Below are 22025 nucleotides of genomic sequence, written 5' to 3' on the forward strand. Positions count from 1 at the left end.
CTGGTGCAATACGTCACTCTGCCTTCCTGCTGGACTGTGCCCTGTGTCCCTGCCTGCCTCTGCTGGGAACAGCGCTGCTGGTTTGGTGGGGGAAAAGAGGGGAGGAGGGCACCAGTGGTGGGACACCAGAGGTGGGGACAATGGGGGAGGGAAGGGTGCCAAAATGCAAATTTCCCTGTGGCTCCATTTTCCCTTTGCTTCCTGGGTTAATTTCTCAACAGAAATGAGAATTGAGATTGGGAACTGCTTGAACCAGATCAGACCAGCCCAATGGTCCATTTAGTCCTGTAACTTGGCTCTTATAACAGAATCCTGCACTGGTTCATATAGTTTGGTATCATTACTGCATTCAAGGAAGTAAAATATTGAACATCATTGATAATGACAGTTATACCACATGAAGATGATACCCACCTCTCTAATAATGCAGCCAGATTTGTAACATTTTACCAATGATTCTCAAGTAGAGTCCCATGGCCCCTTGTGGTGAAATCCTTTTAAGTGTATTTCAGGATGGTGTGCAATAATAGCATTGTTAGGTGTGCAAATACTTTTACATGATTCACAAGGTAAACCTACAGATTTAAAATAGGAACCCATAGTGTTAGAAACATTTGACCAGTTGTGGTCTTTCTGAGATCTTGGCAACACAGAATTGTTCTATTATTTTTTCATAGTAAAAAAAAGAGTGAAAGCTAAGAGCTAGCATTTTCTGAGAGGTGCCTTGAGTCTAAAAGGTTTGAGAACCACTGCACCATACCAAAAAAGAAACATCACCTGATTCTAGCTCAGAGATTCTTAACCAGGGTGCCAGGGCCCCCTGAGATGCTGTGAGGTCCTTTGAAGGGTGCTATGAGGTATGAGAAAATAAACCAAGTGTGAGGAGATAAGCGGATAAGCACAGGCTTAGACTTGTCCCCAGCCTGCCTATTTCCCTGCCCCTACTGCTCAATCCCACGGAAGGAGATAAGCATGGTAATAAATAAGTTAGTTTTTGAAACGGGGTACTGCTCAATTCACAAAAAATTATGGAGGGGTGCCTGCAGTCCATTAGGGGGTGCCTTGAGTCTAAAGAAGTTGAGGACCACTGTCCTAGCTGCTGGTTATCTTATGCCCTGATGTGTGAGGATCAAGAACCCTTGAATTTTTCATCATAATTACCATCACTGTAGATGGTACTCTTAATTCATTCCAATACTCAACCTCTTTTTAATAAAATGTAACCACCTGCATCCATAGTAGCCTGTGACAGAAAGACTTAAGAAAAGTATCTCATTTTCCTCCTTTTTACTATTTTTTTCAAAGACCTTGAAGTCTTTTTTCAAGTATCTTTAAAAATGTGTCTCTAATTATGACCAATACCTGATATCCCAGCAGATGAGGTTAGCCATGTGTATTAGAACCCAATGTTCAATCCTATTCCTTCTGGGATTGGTGGATACAGAAGAGATTGCTTCCCAGTAAATTTTTGGGGTAAGAGGCAGCTGAATATGAGACTACTCTACCCTATGTCGTGAGTCAGTGCATCAGTGATTTTCTGCAGACAAGGTTCTTTGTGTAGATGTGACATCTTTTATTAGACCAACTAAGTAGATGCAAAAAAGTTCTTTGCAAGCATTTGGGTGCAAACACCCTTCATCAGGCATAGGGAGACTCTGCTGGCATGATGCGTTCTCCAAGGTAGAAAAGAAGCTAATTTTACAACAAGCAGGTCTGTGAAAATACAAATGAGTGGAAGTTTGGAAGACAATGGGTAGACATAGGGGGGAGGGAGGGACATGTGTGAAGGAATGCAAGTGGTCAGCTGGAGGTAGGTTACCTGGGTTATCAGATGTCAGGCAGATTGTAATGTATCATAAATCCAATGTCTATGTTAAGTCCATGATTTTTTGTATCCAATAGATAGATGAAGTGAAGTTCATAGGCTTGTCTACAAAAGGTGTTTTGTAAGTTCCCTTTGAGGATTAGAACTGAGCGATTGGAGAGGGAGTGATTATCTTGTGAGAAGTGTGCCCCCACAGGTAAATGGATACTTTTGTCTTTGATAGATTTTTAGTGTGCGTTCATTCTGGCATGCAGGTTTGGTTTCTCCTACATATTTTCCATCAGGGCATTTGGTGCACTAGATGAGATGTATTACATTTCTGGAGGTTCAGGTGTAAGATCCAGGAATAGTGATGTTGTGGGGTGTAGTTATTATGGGGGTAGTGGAGGTATGCTGACAGGTTTTACCTTTTTTTGTCCCGGCATGGTCTGGGTCCATTAGGTATGCTTTGGGCCATAGGCAGTTTCCTTCTGGTGATGAGGTTGGCGAGTTGCAGTTCTTGTTTAAAGGTTAGGACGGGTAGTTTTGGAAAGAACTCTTTAAGAATTGGGTCTTCTAGTATGGGTTGTAATTGTTTGAAGATTTTCTGTATAGGTTCCAGGGAAGGATGGTATGGCTAGGGTTACCGTAAGTTCATGTTCTCCTGGACAGGTCCTCTTTTTTGGTCCTCTGTTCTCTGTCTAGGAGGGTTTTTAAAATGTAAGCAAATGTCTGGGTTTTTGCTCTACCTCTGTTTTCCCCTGGCACTTTTGGCTTGGCTGTTTGGGGCTGGGGGCAGTGGGGGAAGATGATTGACTGGTGGGGGATCATGTTCTCTGTGTGCAGGCTCTGGAAGCTGTTGGCAAGTGTGTGTGTGTGTGTGTGTGTGTGTACACATGCGTGTGGGCAGCAGGGCTGGGGGGGGCAGGGGCCTGTGGGTTGAGAGTGAGGGGCACCGGCAGGACTGGGGAGCAGAATACAGTGGTTCAGGAGTGAGAGGCAGCAGCAGGGCTGGGGAGGCTGTGGCTTAGGAGTGAGGGACAGAGGCAGGGTATGGGCATATCACTGTTCCCCACCCCACAATCATAGGTCCCCTCCCCCTCTCCTTACCCTTCTCCCTCCTCCCCCCCCGCACTGGTGCCCTCTTTTTTGATACAGGCAGTCCTCGACTTACAATGTTTCAAGTTACAATGTTTTGTACTTAAAACATTTATAAATTGACACTCTGTTTCAACTTTACAACTCCATTTTTGACTTAAGAATGCTTGATCCGATGCAATGCCATGCTAGCGAAGAAGTTCACTGCATCACTCATCTCCCTGGAGAACATCTGTCCAAACTTCCTTGGACACTTTCTTTAAGAAAGCAGACAAGACTTCAGAAAAACTGCAACCAAGATTCCTGAGAGGACTCCAGCCAAGAACCCTTCAAAAAGTTCAACCAAGAGCCCTTCAAAAAGTCCAGCAAAGTCACCTCAAAGAAGTCCTTCCAAATCAATAAGATTGTTATTTACAATATAAATATATTAATGTAGCTATATTACTCATCTATACAAAATTCTGGGGTATTTTTGGTGAAAATAGGGTATCAGGCCTTGGTTCAGGAACTGACCCCCATTTATAACATTGTTTCTTATGAGAAAATTGGTTCCGAGTTACGTTTCTACTTAAGACATGGTTTTCAGGAACCAATTGTGTCGTAAGTCCGAGGACTGCCTGTATTGGAAATGTGGTAACCCTAAGTATGTCATGACTAATGGTGTGTGTTTCATGGGGATTTGCTTTTTGTACTGCAGCAATTCTTCACGTAGTATCTGGGTGGCTCTTTCAAAAGTGTGATCTATGTCCTTCTTGTGTGAAAGCCCTTTTGAGATTTGTGAGGTAACGATTGTTTTTCTGAGTTTTGTGATAATATTTCCTATTTCCTCTACATTATTCTACAGGAAAACCTGTCACCCTTAATGCCACCTATGATGGCTTTAACTCATCACTGTATGTGTCACGAGGCTGCCCTACCAGCACTTGTGAAGGTGTGGAGATTGTCAAGCAACTCTTTGTAAGTACCAGGTTATTTTCTTAAGGCATTGCTGTTTCTCATGGTTAATCCAAGTGGGGGATGAGGGTGCTGGCTGGTACCAACTAGAATGCGAGCTGGCAAAGTACAAACTTCACACACACACACACACACACACATACATACAAACTTACTGGCACACCATTTCCAATTTAGATCAGCCCTGAATACCAATCCTGTTGCCTGCCTACATATATCAGCACTGATTTGGTGAGACATTTAAATCCCCCTTACAGCTGAAGTGCCCAGGTCTGGTGATGCATGTAGTTTCTTCTGCTGTTCCAGACCTCAACAGAGGCCACTGTAGGCTATACTTTTCCAGTTACCATTCTGCCATTTGCCTTTTCTTGTTCTGTCATTGTTATATGGTCTTTGCTCAACGTATATCCTTTTACCCCTTCCTTCATTCCACAGCCCCTTTCTTTACTCCATGCTTGCTCTATGATACTCTGCCTTCAGTCTGTGGCACTGCTATTTCTCATGGTTCATCTAAGTGAGGGCTGAAGGTTCTAGCTTCTCACATGCTGTAGTATACCCACCTTGAACTGTTCATGTGCATTTCAGTCCTAATTCTACACACCTCATGTTGGCCCCTTTCTTCAAATTTACACTCTCCTTTACCACTGTCCATCTTTACTATTGCTAATCTTGCTTGATCTTTTGCAGAATACTGGCACACTTGGCTGCATTGTCCTGGGACCGACTTGCACTTATGCCACATATCAGATGGTCTCGTAAGTATTAGAAAAAATATTACTGCCTTGCATGGAGATCAAATATTGAATAACTTCACTTTCTATTTAACAGACCCGCATAGCCCTTAGCTGTTTGTGGATCACACCTGTTGCCTGACTCAGTTAGGGTCTATAACAAGACCCTGGTCTTTGTCTTTCAAAGAGGACAGAACTCCCTTGAAAAGTTAATTGGTACAATTCCTTTAGTAGGCAGGAGAGGAGTGGTGATAATAAATAAAAATCAGTCTGTAAACCCAACAATTCTGCAGACTATCTCTTCAGCACTCCTGGAGGGAGACAGAGCTATTAACTTGAGAAACATAGGAATCGTTGTTCTCAGTCAAATTGGTCATCCATCTCAGTGAGCATCCTGTCACTGACAGTGGCCAATACTAGATACTCCAGAGGAAATTGCAATAGGGAGTTCTGGAATAAGGTGTGCCCAGGGGAATTTTCCTCCTTATCCCTCCGAAATTTAGAGGGTGGCTCACTTTGTGAAGCTTGAAGCTTTATAGCCCTTACAAAACTTGTTTATTTAGTGCATTTACTATTTAGATATACTGTTGCAAATATTATTCTCCATATCAAAATTTTAAGAGCTCTTGATCCTCATTTATCCAATTTCAATTTTCCTAAACTCTTGGTCACAGTGATATCTTCTTGCAATAAATGCCACAGTCTATCTGTGCAGTGTATGAAAAAATGTTTCTTTTAATCAGTTTTGAATTTACTATCTTCCAATTCTGTTAAACACCCATGTATTCTTTTACCGGGAAACAGGGTAAACATAATGTCCGGTCCACCTCCTGTTTACCAGTCACTATTCTGTATGTTTTAGTAATCTCACCCACAGTTTCTTACACTCTAAGGTAAAGTATCCCAATTTTTTCAGTTTCTCTAACCCAAGAGTTTTTCCAGGGCCTTAATAATTCTCATTGACTTGTTCATCTCTTACCATCTTCTGTTTCTGCTTTTTGTAGCGGAGTGATCAGAATTGAACACAGTATGCCCAAGCAATACAAAATGATGATGATACCTACTTTTTATATAGCAATGTTATATTCTTTTCTGCACTGGGTTGCATCTCATTACTTATTCAACTTAATTTTTTTTTGCTTTTCTGACCTCTGGTGCATACTGAACAGAAACACTGAACTGTTAATGAAATGGTTAGGTCCGTACTCCTCTGTCAGTAAAGTTAATTCAGAACACAGTAAAATACATGAATAGTGGAAGTTTACCCACAGCACTGAAGAGCACTAGCCATTATACAACTAGTTGGCCCTACGTGCAACAGAACAGATTTGGGAATTAAAACCAGATTCTTTACCTAGCACCTATTAAGCCAGTCTTAGTAAATTTCCATTTTTGTGATTACAAATTTTCTGAATTTATTGGATCAGTGTCTCCGCAGCTCTTTAAATTACTCTACTTTTTCATTCCTTTACACTATATCAATAAAAAACTAGTTATCTGTATAAGAATAATAATGGCCTTTATCTGGAGATAAAGTCCTGTATTATTCACTATCATAACAATTCCAAGAAATCTAACTGCCCTGTTTGTCACTGCAAAGGTTTCTGTGATGTGTAAAACATCCCACTAAATGAGTTGCCAAGATTTTCAAGTGTAATGCTGTAGTGTAACATGAGAGAAAGTGCCTCCATCCACTGCAACCACTCTATGCAGAAAAAAATAGCAGTTTCACAAATTCACTCAGGTAGAGACAAACATGGCAAACCTCTATCAACACTGCTGTTTCCTTTCCTCAAAATAAAATGTGGTAGAAATACAAGCCTTTCCATGGTTCATAGATTCATAGATGCTAGGGTCGGAAGGGACCTCAGCAGATCATCGAGTCTGACCCCCTGCCTGGGCAGGAAAGAGTGCTGGGGTCAGATGATCCCAGCCAGATACCTATCCAGCCTTCTCTTAAAGACCCCGAAGGAAGGGGAGAGCACCACCTCCCTTGGAAGCCCATTCCAAATTCTGGCCACCCTTACCGTGAAGAAGTTATCCTGATGTATAGCCTAAATCTGTTCTCTGTCAGTCTGTGACCATTGTTCCTTGTTACCCCAAGAGGCGCCCTGGTGAACACAGCATCTCTGATTCCTTGCTGCTCCCCCCTAATGAATTTGTAGGCAGCCACAAGATCACCTCTCAGCCTTCTCTTGTGGAGACTGAAGAGGTCCAGGTCCCTTAGTCATGCACTGATGGAATAAGTACTTTATTCAGATTAAAAGTGTAAGTGTAATCTTTGCCTGATTTTCCTCCCCCACCCAATTATTTTCAATTAATATTAAACATCAAGTGTTTTGGTCAGCAGGTACATCAGTTCATGAATAGTCCTTTCCATCATAGCATGAATTCATAAATAAGATTGGCATGATAAAAATAATTCACAATGGCAGAATGCTAATTAGTAATATAATGAAAACCTTTATGTTTCATAAGGGACACTCAACATTTCACAATGGATAAAGTGGATGGAACAAGGCTTTATTGTGAAGAAAGTGGTTATTCCAATTGAGTTCCCTAGTAGTAAACAATATGGTAAACTTGAAAAAAATGGTGTAGACACATAAAACTATTACAAGATAGCAGCTCTAGTTCTACTCCTGAACACAGCATTCTTGGTACCACCAGGATTTTCATGTGGGAAGGTGGATTTTCATGTAGGAAGGTGTTGAGTCAACCCACTATTCCAACCCAAAATGGTTTATAATACAGTATTTTCACCTATATACATACTGGGTCCATCCTGACAGTCTGAAAGGGGTTACTTCATGAATTTATAGGGATACGTTTGTCAAAGGCACTGAGAATCTCCCCTACAGATTGGGGTGATGCAGATGAAAGGTTTCTGTGTGGGAAGGCATACATTTGTGTCTAATCTTGAATGATTTTAGAATCCTTCCCTTTCCAGGGTTACCAGTCCAGCTCAGGTCAGGAATATTAATATTTAACCGAACATTTATCCTGTTCTTCTTTCAGATTTAGCTTGTTGTAAAACGAAGTTAAGACACAAAGTAAAAAAGGGCTTGCAAGGTGAATCCAACAGTAGCTATCCTAACATGATACCAATTCACTTGTCAAACATACTGAGGACATGTCCTCTCCTCTTTCCCCTTAAGAGTCGACACAACATTGAGCCTTCCTGTGATTTCGGCAGGGAGCTTTGGGCTCTCATGTGACTACAAAGCCAACCTAACCCGAATCTTGACCCCAGCCAGGAAATTGACCTATTTCCTTCTTCATTTCTGGAATGAATTTGAGTTGCCATTTAAAACCAGCTCCTGGGAAACTGCTTACCTCTATAAGAAAAATTTGAACACTGAAGACTGCTTCTGGTAAGAACCATTCCTATATTGTTCCTTGCTGCTGTCCTAAAAATGTCAACCTCAGCTATGGCCTACTTATTCCAGGATCCCTTTGGATTTCCTCCTCTTTCTCACTCTCTGAATGGCTTTCATGGAAATATGAGAAGGAAAAGACAAATTGTGCCACCATCCTTGCCAAAGCTAGTATATTACTACATCATCTTCCCTAGTATTACGTTCAATTTACTTCCATGTATTCCCAAGTTATGGACTTCTCCCACAGCCCCTGGGGAAGTTTTTTACTGTCTAGTACAGTGCTTCTTAACCTTTTAGATTCAAAGCACTTCTCATTAGACTCAAGACATACCTTGAAAAATGTCAGTTCTTACCTTTCATTCATTTCTTGAATACATACAAATAATAGAGTAATTCTTCTCTTTGAAATAACTCAGAAAGACCACCACAGTCATAGTGTTTTTAACACTGTGGATTCCTATTTGAAATCTTTGGGCTCATAGGTGACTGGTGACTGTTAATGGGGGGGGAGGGAGAGGATGACACAATTTAAAGCTTCTGGTTGTATGCAGCAGGGTTCAGGGCATGTAATCTGGTGTGCCCAGATGAGCCCTGCACAACTGGGGCCATGTGCCAGGCTCTGGTATGCCCAGATCTACCCCACACCATCAGGACAGTGCGCCAAGTTCTGCCATCCCTGGACTGCCCCTGTGCCATCAGGGGGTCCCCAGTGGTGCAGGGCCAGTTTGGGCTTGCCAGAGCTCAGCTCCCAACCCCAACAGCTCAGGTATGGTCTCCAAGTCCTGGCCTCCAACCCATACCCTGTCCCAGAGACTTACCTGCAAATGGAGCTCTTGAGTCCTGCCTGAGGTAGAATGGAAGGTGCAGCTGCTGGAGCTGCTCCCACCACTCTGCCTATATTACCGGCCGTGTGTGTGTGTGCATGCATGCACATGCATATGGTACCCCTTGCCTTGCAGCCCAAATTTTTTTTCCCTTTACCTCCCTTCCTCCCTTTCTATACATTTCGTGTTCATCAATGTTTATTGGTAAAATAGATGAACATTAAATCTGGGGACACGGGTGCCCCCCTGTGCCTCCCTGATGCATCGCCAATGTGTGGGTTTATCTTGCAAATCATGTTCACATACCTAACAGTGGTAACATTGCATATGCATGTACTAAATGATGGCTTGGTAACAGCCCATACTGTACCAGGTTGGCAGTGCATGGTTATTTTTAGCCCCTATATCACTGTAGCAATGCACTATAATGAGGGAGGGCATCACGGTTTGTGCCTACCATTACTACGTCACTGTAGCACGTTGCTTCAGTGACATAGCATCATGTGTAGATGTGCCCAGTGGGATACAATGGATTCCCCAGTTCAATATCATTGTATTTATCATAGCCTTTGTTTGTGATGTTTCAGTCAATTTTCAGTTTAGGAAATTCAGTTGAGCTCCAATGCTAATTTGAACAGTTTTTTGAGACAAGACTGAGAGAGACCAAATATCATTGCCTGACTAAAATACAAATATATTATACTTTGTACATGCCATTTTCTCTGAAATGTTGTAATTATACCACAGCAGACAATCATGTTTGTGTGGAAAAGTTTATTTCTTTATGGCAATAGCTTAGCCACCATGAACACCTGCCAAATTTTAAGCACAAGCTTGAACTCTACTGACTCCTTTGTGACTTAAGCATGTACTTACATACTTTGTTGAATATAATAGGAGGGGGAAAGGAGTCCAAGAGAGTTGGCTGTATTTTAAATAAGCCTTACTGAGGGCACAGAAATGAACCATTGCAATGTGCAGGAAGACTAGCAAGTATGGCAGAAGACAAGCTTGGCTTAGCAGGGAAATTTTCAGTGAGCTAAAACACAAACAGGAAGTTTATAAGAAGTGGCAACTTGGACAAATGACTAAGGAGGAGTATAAGAGTAATACTCAGGCATGCAGGGGTGAAATCAAGAAGGCCAAAGTGCAACTGGGGTTCCAGCTAGTAAGGGACATGAAGGGTAAATAGAAGGGTTTCTATGAGTACGTCAGCAACAAGAGGAAGATCAGGGAAAGTGTGGGTCCTTTACTAAATGGGGGAGGCAACCTAGTGACAGATGATGCAGAAAAGGCTGAAATACTCAATTTTTTACCTCAGTCTTTACCGGCAAGGTCAGCTCTTGACTACTGCAGCTGGCAGCAGAATTTGGGGAGGAGGTGAGCAGCCAACTGTGGTGAAAGAACAGGTTAGGGCCTGTTTAGAAAAGCTGGATGTGTACAAGTCCATGGGGCTGGAATCTCATGAGATTCATTAAGGACAAATGCAAAGTTCTGTACTTAGGATGGAACAATCCCATGCCCTGGTATAGGCTGAGGGCTGACAGGCGTAGCAGCCTCTGTGCAAAAAAGGACCTGGGAGTTACAGTGGACAATAAGCTGAATATGAGACAGCAGTGCATCCTTGTTGCAAAGAACGCTATTGGCATCCTGGGCTGTATTAGTAGGAACATTACCAGCAAATCGAGGGAAGTGATTCTTCCCTTCTATTTGGCACTGGTAAGGCCCCACATCTGGAGTATTGTTTCCAGGTTTGGGACCCACACTATAGAAAGGAAATTGGAGAGAGTTCAGCAGAGGGCAATGAAAATGGCTTGGGGACTGGGACACATGACTTATGAGGAGAGGCTGATAGAACTGGGTTTATTTAGTCTGGAGCAGAGAAGACTGAGGCAGGGTTTGATAGCAGCCTTTAACTACCTGAAGGGTGGTTCCAAAGAGGATGGAGCAAGACTGTTCTCAGTGGTGGCAGATGACAGGACAAGGATCCATGGTCTCAAGTTGCAGCAAGGGAAGTTTAGGTTAGATATTAGGAAAAAACTTTCTCACTAGGAGGGTAGTAAAACAGTGGAACAGGTTACCCAGGGAGGTTGTAGAAAGTCCATCCTTGGAGGTTCTTAAGACCTGGGTAGACAAAGCCTTGGCTAGGATGACCTAGCTGGAGCTGGTCCTGCTTTGAGCAGGGGGTTGGACTAGATGACCTTCTGAGCTCCCTTCCAGCCGTAATTTTCTATGATTTTATGATTTTAAAACCTAAGATTAGATTAATTATTTTGTGGGGATTTAGTAACCAGTTTGCCATTATGTCTCCAATTTTCCATGATTTTCCAAAAAATTGTCAATGGCACCTTAAATTCATTAGTTAAATTCCTTTGACTATCATGCCACCTAGAGTGGCTGATTTTGGTGATTTATACTTTATTACTGGCAATTTTTCAAAAGTTATTTTCTGGGTCCTTCTAATTTCTAAACTGTTCAAGCACCCTGTTTTTAAATTACTATATTAAGGAAAGAAGTTTCATTTTAAAGGAATATCATATCTCTGACATTTTTTAGTTGTCATCAATTGAATCTTCTCTTAATTCATGAAGAAACCTAATAACTTTCTAGTGGTTATTTTCCTTCTAGTATAGTTGTAAAATGATATTTCCTTCAGATTTAAGGGGAGCTGTCAATGTGAAGCATTTTAAATTGACTAACTTAGAAAATCTAGTTTTTGATAAAGCATTCCTTCAGCTGATTAGCCAGATTATTTTCTCCTTGTATATACTCAGGCACATGAGTATTTTCAGTGATAGCTGAGTATATCCAGGTTTGGACTTTTATACAATGTGAGTACACTCCTGTAAAAGACTGAGCACCCTTTCCCTCTGCTGAAGACAATGGGAGTAAAATGTGCTTAGCACCTGGAAAGATGGGCAGTTAGGTCAGAAAATGAAAAGCTTGAAAAGAGAGAAAATATTTTTTCCCTTTTCTATTTATGCCTTTTAGATATTGTTACCTGAGGTCTCATTTGTAAATACAGTGGATCAACATTTTTAGACAGCAATAAGAGTTATAAGTTGATAACATCCCTCATGCTTTTATTCATTCTGCCTTTTGATGTCTTAATTTTGTCTCAGCAAGGCTTAACCAACTATGTATATTATTTTCTTTCTGCTTCCTTCTTCTTCCCAGTAGCATAACTAGGGATGGGTGAGAGGGGCACCTGCTCTGGGCGCCAAGTTAGGAGGGGCACCAGAATCACCCCTTGCCCCCACAGAGTCCATACCCTGGCAATATGTTCATGCCAGGAACTCCAAAACAGTCCAGACTGTGAGGAATTCCTAGCATGGGTAAGACTGCAGCCCCACCGTTCACTCCCACGCTCAGAACCTGTGCTCCCCACACTCTCAGAACTTCATGTCCATCCACCCCAGCTCTCCCACAGGGTTTGCACTTGATGCCAAGTCTGCTTGTTCTGCAACTGCCTCTTCGATTTCCATCACAGGTCGGTTAGTCTTCTTTCCTTCCTTCCTTTCTTCCTTCCTTCCTTCCTGTTAAGAAATTTGAATACGGTCTCCCATTTCACCCTATTCACTATTCATGTAATTCCTCAAAAATTCTGCCTCTGAATTTACTTTCTTATTATATAAATGGATTCTGTGAACCCAACTTTTATAAAATCAGATTCAAATAGCTCGTGGTCAGCTTCCAACTTTTCCTTTTATTCTCATCTGCTTTATATTGCTTTCTTTCTGCAAAGTTGTTGTTTAAATTGACTGATGCAGAACAGCTGCTATATTCTGACCCAGTAGTGGCAATATTTCTGTCATTGATGAAATGATCTGTAACTACTGTAGACTATTGTCTACCAAGCATTTTAAGATTCTTAAGGAGAAAAAGTTACTATTTACATGTAAAGCTTTAACAGTATTCCTTCAGCTGATCTACAATCTGTGCTCCTTGCTCTGTGTTAGGTACATGAATGCACTGGAGTCTAGAATCACATATTTCTCTGAAAAACTCAAATTCCAAGAAATTTTAAGGAGCCCGGATCAGTTAAGGAAAATGATGAAAAATCCAAATCGGAAAAGCAATGGTAAGAGGAGGTGAAAGTTATGTTCTGGGTTATGTTTTGAAGAAAGTTTCTTGGTTTATGTTTCAGGGAAAGTTCCCCTATGTATATCACAGACAGAATGTACACACTTCTATTTTAGAGAGGTAAGTTAGCCAAGTTAAACTAAAGCCAGACAGAAGGTAGGGCAAGATGGCACCATTAGGGCCCTTCTATGTGTTACACTTATATATTGCAGTTAAGGGTTAATCATGGCATACATGGGCAGGGTGCCACATTATATGTGGAAAATTTTTATGGCTGGTTTGGTATGGTGCCTTAAACTGAACATCTGGCATGTCCAGGATTGTCTAGTTGTCCAATTGATTTTAGGCCCGGGCCCTAGGTCTGCTTTGGTTCACACCAGGCTGTGGGCACCTGGCTTGTAACTTGCTGGTGCAGAGGGAGTCTGTGATCATGATCCAGGGCTTCCCCAGCACTGGCAAGTAGAAACACTGTGATTTAGATCGGATCCCCCATCCCAAAATTACATCTTCTGCCATACATGTGCAGCATGGTAAGAGGTGCAGTTGTTGGGATCGGGGCTCAGATAACCATGGTAACTTTAAATTAACATGTACTGGGAGTCTTAGAATATGAATCAGTTAATTGTATCATCTTGTCCTACCTTCTGTCTGACTTCTATGTCAGTGAGTGTGGAAAGAGAACACAGAACTCTTGCTTCCCTCACTTCACAGACAAGATATGTCAGAATATTTGGCTTGAGGAGGACTCCTGGGGTGGGTTATCCTTTGTAGACATGATAACATCTTCCTACAAGGCCTGTTTTGTAAAGAATTCATCACCTAGCAGCCCTTTGGCATAATTTGAATTCCTTTGTTACAGGAATGTTTGGCTTTCCTCACCCTGTCTTCTGCTTTACACCCATACACATCCCTTTCATGCAGCAAAGTGGCTCACTTCCAGGATTGTAGAAATTACCAATCCTAGCTCTCAAGGTGAGGCCTCTGCATGGCTAACAAGGGCTTAGAGCAGGGGAGTCCAACCTTTTTGAATGCGGGGTCGGATCATGAACTTTTCATCCCCCAGTGGACTGGCAAGCCATATTCAAACATCCACTGTCCTGGGCCAGAGAGACCCTGCCCGTATAGCCCTACTGCACTGCCTGTTACTGAAAGGTTCATGATAGCTGCTGGTGGGCAGGGGCAGGAGGGACCCATTCCGCATCCAGCCAGCTATTGCCCCAGCGACTGAAGGGGAGAAATAAACAGCTTCACATCTCCACCCCCTGAGCAGTGCAGCCCCATGAGCCGGCACTGCCTGAGGGGGGCTGGAGTGAGGCGGCCGCTGTACCGCAGTCCCTTACACGCCTGCCCGCATGGCCCCGTTCACTGTGGTGCCCGCCTGCCCGCACATGCAGCCCCAGTGGCCTCAATGCTGCAAGCCCGGAGCACGGGGTCCGTCAGACACCAGCTCCCACTGCCTTGCCCCACAGAGGTCATGCCAGGACCCCACCTGCCGAGGCCCCCCGTGCTGGCTTCCCGTGAGCTCCTGGGGATGGGAGAAGGCTGGCCAGGTAGGCACCAGCCACCAGAAGCGGCAGCAGAGCTGTGTGCCGCTGGGGAATGACTGGTGCAGGCAGGGGGAAAATGCAGCCAAGCCTCTGCTGCTCTGGCCAGGCTCGTCCCATCCTGAGCAGCACATGGCTCCACCGCCGCTTCTGCTGGCTGGTGCAGACCTGGCCAGGCTGCTCCCATCTCCAGCAGCTTGTGGGAAGCTGGCTTGGGGGTCTGAAAATGATAAGGAAGTCCACGAAAGCCTAGTAGTTTATTTTTCTAATGTGATTTGCCTTAGTTTCATATCATGTTACTGATAGTAGTTTTTCGGCTCCTGTGTATGTGTGATTTTTACATTCATGAAAACGAGGTGATAATAATGTTGGTTGCAGCCTGGAATAACATGGGCAGAGGCAATGTATTTCTGTCCTGACAGCATCTATTGTCTTATTCCCATGATCACCTATAGTTCTGTCAAAGTACCTCAGCCTGGATCTGTTGTATTCTGTGCAACTATCTAGAGTTTATATTCTAAGAGCAATAAGCAAAACTTACTTGCCGTTCTCTGCTTTTTTGCATCTCTCACCTTCTCTCCATCTGCCTTTGCCTGGTCTATAGTGATCATCATGTGCGGTTCCCAAACCGATGTTGACGCAGCCATAGGGGAAGAGGAACTGGATGAAGACATAGTCTTCATTTTGTTGGATATCCACAAGTAAAGTATTATCTATATTTTTTGTCTTCTCTCCCTGATTTCCTGCAGGATGGAGATAATGGAAATATTACAAATGGAACTGTCATGGTACAAAAGCATTTTCCCACAAAACGCTTTTTTAATGGTTGTGCTGGCCTGCTTTTTGCCATTTATCAAAAACTCTTTATTGTTTGAACCAAGGCATTTTCTCCCCAAAATTTAATCTAATTCATACTTGATTTTCTTAAACCACCTACCTGTAGGTAGTGATGTCATAATCATAGCATCATGACCTCACTGCAAGATGAAATTATAGAATGACAGAAATCAAAGAACAGATATTGGATTATCTCTTGTTTCTTACTTTATCCAACCAGACAACGTAGAACTCTACCCTGGAGGATATTCCCCATGGCTTTGGTTTAGTCTTAAATAACCTAAGAAATTCAATGTGAATTTCTAACTACCTATCTTAAAATCCTATGAAAATTGCTGTCTTAGGGTTTCTAAAGGTATTTTCAGTGACTAATAATAAAGAGGTGCATGATGGAAATACAAAAAGGGTTGAAGTCAGGTAGCTAAATGTTGTTGACATCACAGGGAGTAAGTCACCTTTACCTGCTAAGGCATTTTTTAAAAACCCCAGTAGGCACTTACGTGCACCTTTAGACATTCTTTGAAAATCAGATCTTATTGTTTATGCCCTTCAGTGAGCTGCAGTTATTTATCATATCCTTAGTTTATTTAGTCAAATTATGTGTTGTTATTGAGCTCTTCCTTCATGTATCGTTTCCTTTAGTCTCATGATTATTTTCCGAAAATATTTTCTGAAATCAGAATAGTGTCTGATCTCCAACCAGTTTAGCAGACATCTTTCTCATACTGTGGTTACTAGAACCAATGAAGCATCCTAGGTAGGATCTTACAAGTAATCTCTGTGAATAGAGAGGCAATTTCAGACTGGTTATTGTAATGACTGGCATAGGAACATTCTCAATGGACTTCCTCAAATAGATTAGGACCTCATGGCAGGATGAAGGGGGAGAAGCTGGAGGCTCTCATTCAATCACAAATATCTACAATAATAACAAAGGAAGAACAGAAATTTATAAGATAAGTCTGCTGCTACTGATATAAATGTTGCATTTTTTAGGTTACCCTAACACACCTCCCTCTGAAATGTATTGAGCTCTGACTCAAGCCATATATCAATGTGATGAAAAACAGCAATTTATTGAATGTTTCTTTAATAACATTCATTGGACAAATATTTTCTGTAGATGTTGGAATGACATAAAATTAATTGAAAATAGCACAAAACTGTGCACTCTTCATGGCATTCTAAATATACTGTATGAGTGCAGGCCAACAATCCCAATCTGGTCCAGGCCACAGATGGGGTCCAGGGAAACTAGAAGGTCCAGACTAGGACTGGGCTGTGAAATTTTATTAGTTATCATTCTGTGTGAAAGGAGGATCAGTGTTTTCACCATTTATATTAACTTGCTCTATTTATGGTAGCCTCAGAGGACATAAGAACCTCAGAAACTATGGAGTGTGAACTAGAGCTGGCCTTCACAGTCAGGGGTTAGGCATGTTGGACTCTAAAGTGCAGTGATCCAAACTTTAGTCTCAAAAACTTCTTAAAACCACAAGGTAAAATTCCAGTAGAGCTCACTCACTCCCCCCTCCCTCCAAGCAGAAGAAACAAAGTTATGTCCAGTTCAGACTGGGCCTGGGAGAAGCGCTGCTGAGCATGGAGGGAAAGGCTGGAGAAATTCTTACTTGCTTCCTGAACTTAAGAAAAGAGTCCCTGGCTGCTTCTCCCAGGCCCAGTCAACTGAAAGGGAGAGTGCACCCATGACACTACATACCCCGCCCCAGATCTGCCCCTCAATTCTAGGCAACGGACTGAAAGCAAAATATTATGTTCTTGGTTAAGCCATGCTGTGCCATAAACTTCCCCCATGATCTTGGTCAGAGAGAAGACAGAAACAAAACAGGTATAGAGTATAACACAATAATAGAAATGAAAGAAGAATTTACTTGAACCCATGAGTTTGTTTTTACCCTATCCCTTTCCTAATATTGCCTTCATGTAGCTAAGCACTACAGCTGCCACAGGGACAGTGAAAATGGAAGGGGATGGATCCACAATAAGAAAAAGTTTGAGAACTTTTCTGTTAATCTGTTGATCATCAGTTCCCCTAGGGGAGGGGTGAATGGCATTCTCTGGTAAGGAGAGCTGAGGTGTCTCCACTCCACTTCCTTTTCCTTGTCCCTGGAACACTTGCATTTTATTTATTTATTAATGTATTTATTTGCAGTAACACCTACTTCCAGAACACAACACCACCCAGATACATGCGGCATGTACTTGTCCTGACGCTGGCACCCTCCAATTTCAGCCTGAATATCACAGATATCGTGGTAATTATACTAATTTATATCTGATCATTTCAATATAACAATATCCCTGGGGCAAAAAAGGCCAGTACTGACTGTAGGCAACCTCTAGGACGGCCATGCTGTGACATTTATATATTAAAGTCACAGTGTTGTGCTGGATCATGTCCTACTCAGGATTATTTGGCGCTTGTGCCATTGCACTTCTCTCCTGGGTTGGCTTTGTGAGACTTGAATTCCATCAAGAACAACAAAAAACATCAGTCAAGTCCATAGTTTTAAGGGCTTGACTGATTCTCCCCAAGCCTCTTTTCCAGGATGCTAGAAACCTCATGGGAGTCATCAAATATTCTGTAGTGAAACAAATCCTGCCTTGGCCCAGGACTTGCAGGGTCTGAAGCCTAGCTCCACAGCAGGAAGCCTGAAAGCACTGAAGCTGAGTGATAGGTACAGCCAATACTCCAAGGGCTTTCAGGCTCCTGACCTGGTAGCAGACTATGGATGGATCCAGGACTGCGCTAATAGGGCTGCAGCCACACCCCATTTGGGGCTGGGGCACAGGTGCTGTGAAGAATGCTCCCTGCATATGTGCCATGCAGTTGAAGGGGCTGTGATTGGAGCCCCTCACTGTGATCCCTGATGTCAGTGAGCTCTTAGCAGTTCCTGCTGGAGCCCTGCATGTGCTGTGAGCTCTGAGATTACTGGTGCAGGGTCTGCCCAGAGTCTGCTTTCATGAAGCTCCAGAGCTGGCTGCTTTTCACTCTTCCCCTCCCTCCTCCCTTCCCCTCCCAAATTCAGCAGCAAGAAAATGAAAAGACTGGAGATCAGTGACAGCTTGGAGCCTCCAGAGCTGCATAAAGGCAACAGGCAAGGGCTGGGCATTGCTGGCTGCTCCTCCCCTCATTTCTCCCACTACTGAATTCAGTAGAGTGAGAAGGGAAGAGTGAAGAGCAGCTGGCAGTCTGGAGCAGCCTGAAAATGGGAATGGTAGACAAAGTCCACATGGACCAGCAGTGGGCTCAGAGAACTTTTAGCACATGTGGCACTCCCAGCCACCACACCATACCTGGATCGGCCCCTGCAGCAAATAATCTTGAAGCATGGCTGCCTGCCTCTGGGATGTGGACAACTGGAATCTTGGCTGCATAGCCCTGAAGTAATCTGCCTGCTAGCTTACCTCAGTGCCCTAAACCCTTGAATCCTACTACACAGACTATACCATGGTCCATTATGTAGAGCAGAGGTCTCAAAGATATGGCCTGCAGATTGTATTTGGCTCGCAGAGCCATATTATCTGGCCCCACTGCTGTCTGTTAGCCTCCAGTAACCCACAGGCAGCATGTGGGGTGTACCAGATGACCCCACTTGCCCTACTCCAGCTCACGTCCTAGAATAGAGGCATAGCACCAACATACAGCACAGCCCCAGAGCTGCTGCATGTGGCGGTGGCTCCAAGGCCATGCTATATGTGATGGCGGCTCTGAGGACATTCAGGGAAGCCATGGAGAGGCCAGCACAGTTCTGGCCCACACGCAGTGCCCACTCTGCCATTCTAGGGTACATGCTGGAATGTGGAACTGGAGTGTGAGTCTGATCCAGTCCACAGACTGGCCCTGCATCACTCATCTGGTCCACAAAGTCAAATGAGTTTGACATCCCTGATGCAGTGCTTCTAGGTAGAAGTATCATGGCCAGAAACCTGGAACTGCCTAGGGCTTTTTACACTCCTAGAACATTCTCACCCCACTCTGCTCAAGCAAATCATGTCCATCTTTCAGCATGCTATTTTTCCAATCTGGAGCCCCAAAACAGCTCTGCCTGTGCACCTTGTTTTTGACTTCCAGCATCCCCATATGTTCCATTTTTGGAGTTACTGCTAAGCACAGACCGCCCATCCATTGTACTGCAATTTTCTATGGATATACAAACAGGTTACTGAGATGCCACTTCTCTTTTTCCTCTGCTTTCAGCAGAAAAATGACTTTGTTATTGGCTATTTGAATGGAGTCTTGCTCTTTGGACATGTCCTAAAGAAATTTATTTTGGCCAACCAGCCAGTTTTACCTGACAATTTCATCAAGGAGTTTCGAAATGTCACTTTTGAAGGTAATCACTAATCATGTACAATCGTAAGTAAGAGATCATTGAATGGACTGGTGGGGAAGGGAGTTAACTTTTCAGGAGGTGTCAGGAAGAGTCCCTTCAATACTGAACTAACCCAAACTCTGCTGCAATGAATTGTTTTCCCTCTCTTTTCTTCCAAATATATGATAATCTTCAGTGCTAAAGAGAAAGAAGAAGTAATATCCACATGCAGAAACCTCACAGTATATGGGGTATATAAAATAAGAGGTGGAAAACCACAAAAATGTTTTAGCAATTACACTGAAGCTTCAACTTCTTTCTGTGACTTGTCAAGGATATGGAAATAGGCTACAGGGAACACACTTGCTTAAGTGGGGAGCAGCACTCTGTGGATGGTAGGGATGAGCCCCCTAAACTAGCATTGATTATCATTATTTCATCTTATTTGGTGCTTTCTCATGGGTACACATATCAAACCAAGTTCTCTATATGTGGCTGTTGCCTGAGTGCGCCAGAAGAAGGTGTAGTAGGGGGCATGCAACATCCATGAAACTCTCCCCTGTATCATGACTGCCATCCAGATATTAATTTGGGCTGCATACATGCTGCACAGTGGTGAAATATATGCAGATCCATGTCTAAGCTTGATCTCTGAATATGTAGTCATGACCTATGACCAATATGTATAAATATATTTGGGTTCAGTACTGAAAATAGTCAAAATTCCAGATAGCTACACTCAGCCAGCTAGCTCATTAGTAAAAGACAGAGATAGAACTTATGCCAAGAAGGTATATTATCTCTTTGGAGCGCAGTTACGGTGATTACCTCATTGTTGCTGTCAAAAGAAATGCTTAAAGGCCTGGGCGGATCTAAGATTTTGAAAAGAGGTGCAGATGGTGTGATGCACCACCACATATAACACAACATTTATTTTTCTCCAGTTAAAGAGAAACTAGAAGATTTACTAATATGCTAGTAAATCACATTAAAATCAAAGTAAAAACAACTTTACTAGAATGTACACTGATTTGCTAGGTTATATACCATAATTAAAATATACAAAATACTAGGCGAAAATAGTCAAAAGTTTGTTATTACTCCTGTAGTCATAATAGTTAAATGTACATCTCTTACTTAGATTCATAAAACAAAATCTAGCCTTCTTCAGCATCTTAACAGTACAGGTTTCCCTCGATGTATGGGGTACATGTGTTCTTGGAGAATGGTGCATAAATTGAATTCAGTATAAAATGAACCCACATTACAACATAACAAATAGAGATAGGTTTCCATGGCAGTGAGGGAGGGAGGGAGGGAGTGAGGCTGGGACTAGGAAAGGGCTGGGGGGAGGGGGTGCTGCTCCCAGGGCTGTACAAGGCAGCAAAGCAGAGGGAACAGAGCAGCACTAACCCCAGCCCCAGCTGCAGTGGCCCGGGAACGGCCAGTGCCAGCTGCCTGCAGCCGCTGGGCTGCACCATGCTCTGCCTGTCCCCTCGCACCTGGGCCCCACTTGTCCATACTCACCTTTGCTCCTGGGCTGTGCCATGCCCTGGTGCAGACAGCTGGTGTCAGCCAGCATGGGCTGGGGTGAGTGTGGACAAGTAGAGCCCTTCGCCAATGTGGGGCGTGGCACTCACCCTGGCCCTGGGAGCAGCCACCACCAGCTGCCTATACCTGCTGGATTGTATCATGCCCTGAACCCCCAGGGCTCTGCCTGTCCCTACTGACCCCAACTCCTGCTGCAGTAGCCCCAGGAGTGGCTGATGCCAGCTGCCTGTAGCTGCTGGGCAGCACCATGCCCTGGCTGCAGTGGCACCCCAGCCCCAGCTGCAGTGGCCCTGGGAGCAGCTGACACCAGCTGTCTGCACCAAGACACAGCTCAGCCCAGGGGCTACAGGCAACTGGCATCGGCCATTCCTGGGGCTGCTGTAGCAGGAGCTGGGGTGAGTGAGGACAGGCAGAGCCCCGGGGGCTTGGGGCAGTCCAGAGGTTACAGGTAGCTGGTGTTGGCCATTCCCAGGGCTGCTGCAGCCAGGGCTGGGGCAAGTGCCGCACCCGCGCTGCCTAGGACTCTGCTTGTACACACTCACCCCAGCCCATGCTGGGGTGGCCCCAGGAGCAGCCAACACCAGCTGCCTGCACCATGGCATGGTGCGGCACAGCCCATAAGCAAAAGTGAGTGCGGACAAGTGGGGCCCAGGCCGAGGGAGGACAGGAGGAGCATGGTGCAGCCCAGTGGCTGCAGGCAGCTGGCTCTGGGTGTTCCCAGGGCCGCTGCAGCTGGGGCTGGGGTGAGTGGAACCATGGCCCTTTCCTATCCCCGACAGACTTATCTGCTTGGGTGGGAGTGGGGGGTTCTATACTGATCGCATAAGAGTGAATTTACCTTGAATGCAACAAATTATGAGTCTAAGTATGCTCATCGCATAAGAG

At 43.8% G+C, this 22025-nt stretch overlaps 1 protein-coding gene across 1 annotated transcript in view; it reads left to right on the top strand.

Moving 5' to 3' along the window:
- Positions 1-22025, top strand: part of GUCY2C (guanylate cyclase 2C) — a 66676-nt gene that overhangs the window by 855 nt on the left and 43796 nt on the right. The window contains exons 2-8 of the mRNA XM_090041028.1: positions 3747-3859; positions 4544-4611; positions 7746-7961; positions 12751-12872; positions 15023-15119; positions 17426-17528; positions 19475-19610. Coding sequence (XP_089897154.1) covers positions 3747-3859; positions 4544-4611; positions 7746-7961; positions 12751-12872; positions 15023-15119; positions 17426-17528; positions 19475-19610 — 855 coding nt within the window. The remainder of the gene's footprint in view (positions 1-3746; positions 3860-4543; positions 4612-7745; positions 7962-12750; positions 12873-15022; positions 15120-17425; positions 17529-19474; positions 19611-22025) is intronic.

The sequence above is a fragment of the Crocodylus siamensis genome, chromosome 4, assembly GCF_052110815.1.
Source record: "Crocodylus siamensis isolate JL-2025a chromosome 4, ASM5211081v1, whole genome shotgun sequence".
NCBI classification, from domain to species: Eukaryota; Metazoa; Chordata; order Crocodylia; family Crocodylidae; genus Crocodylus; species Crocodylus siamensis.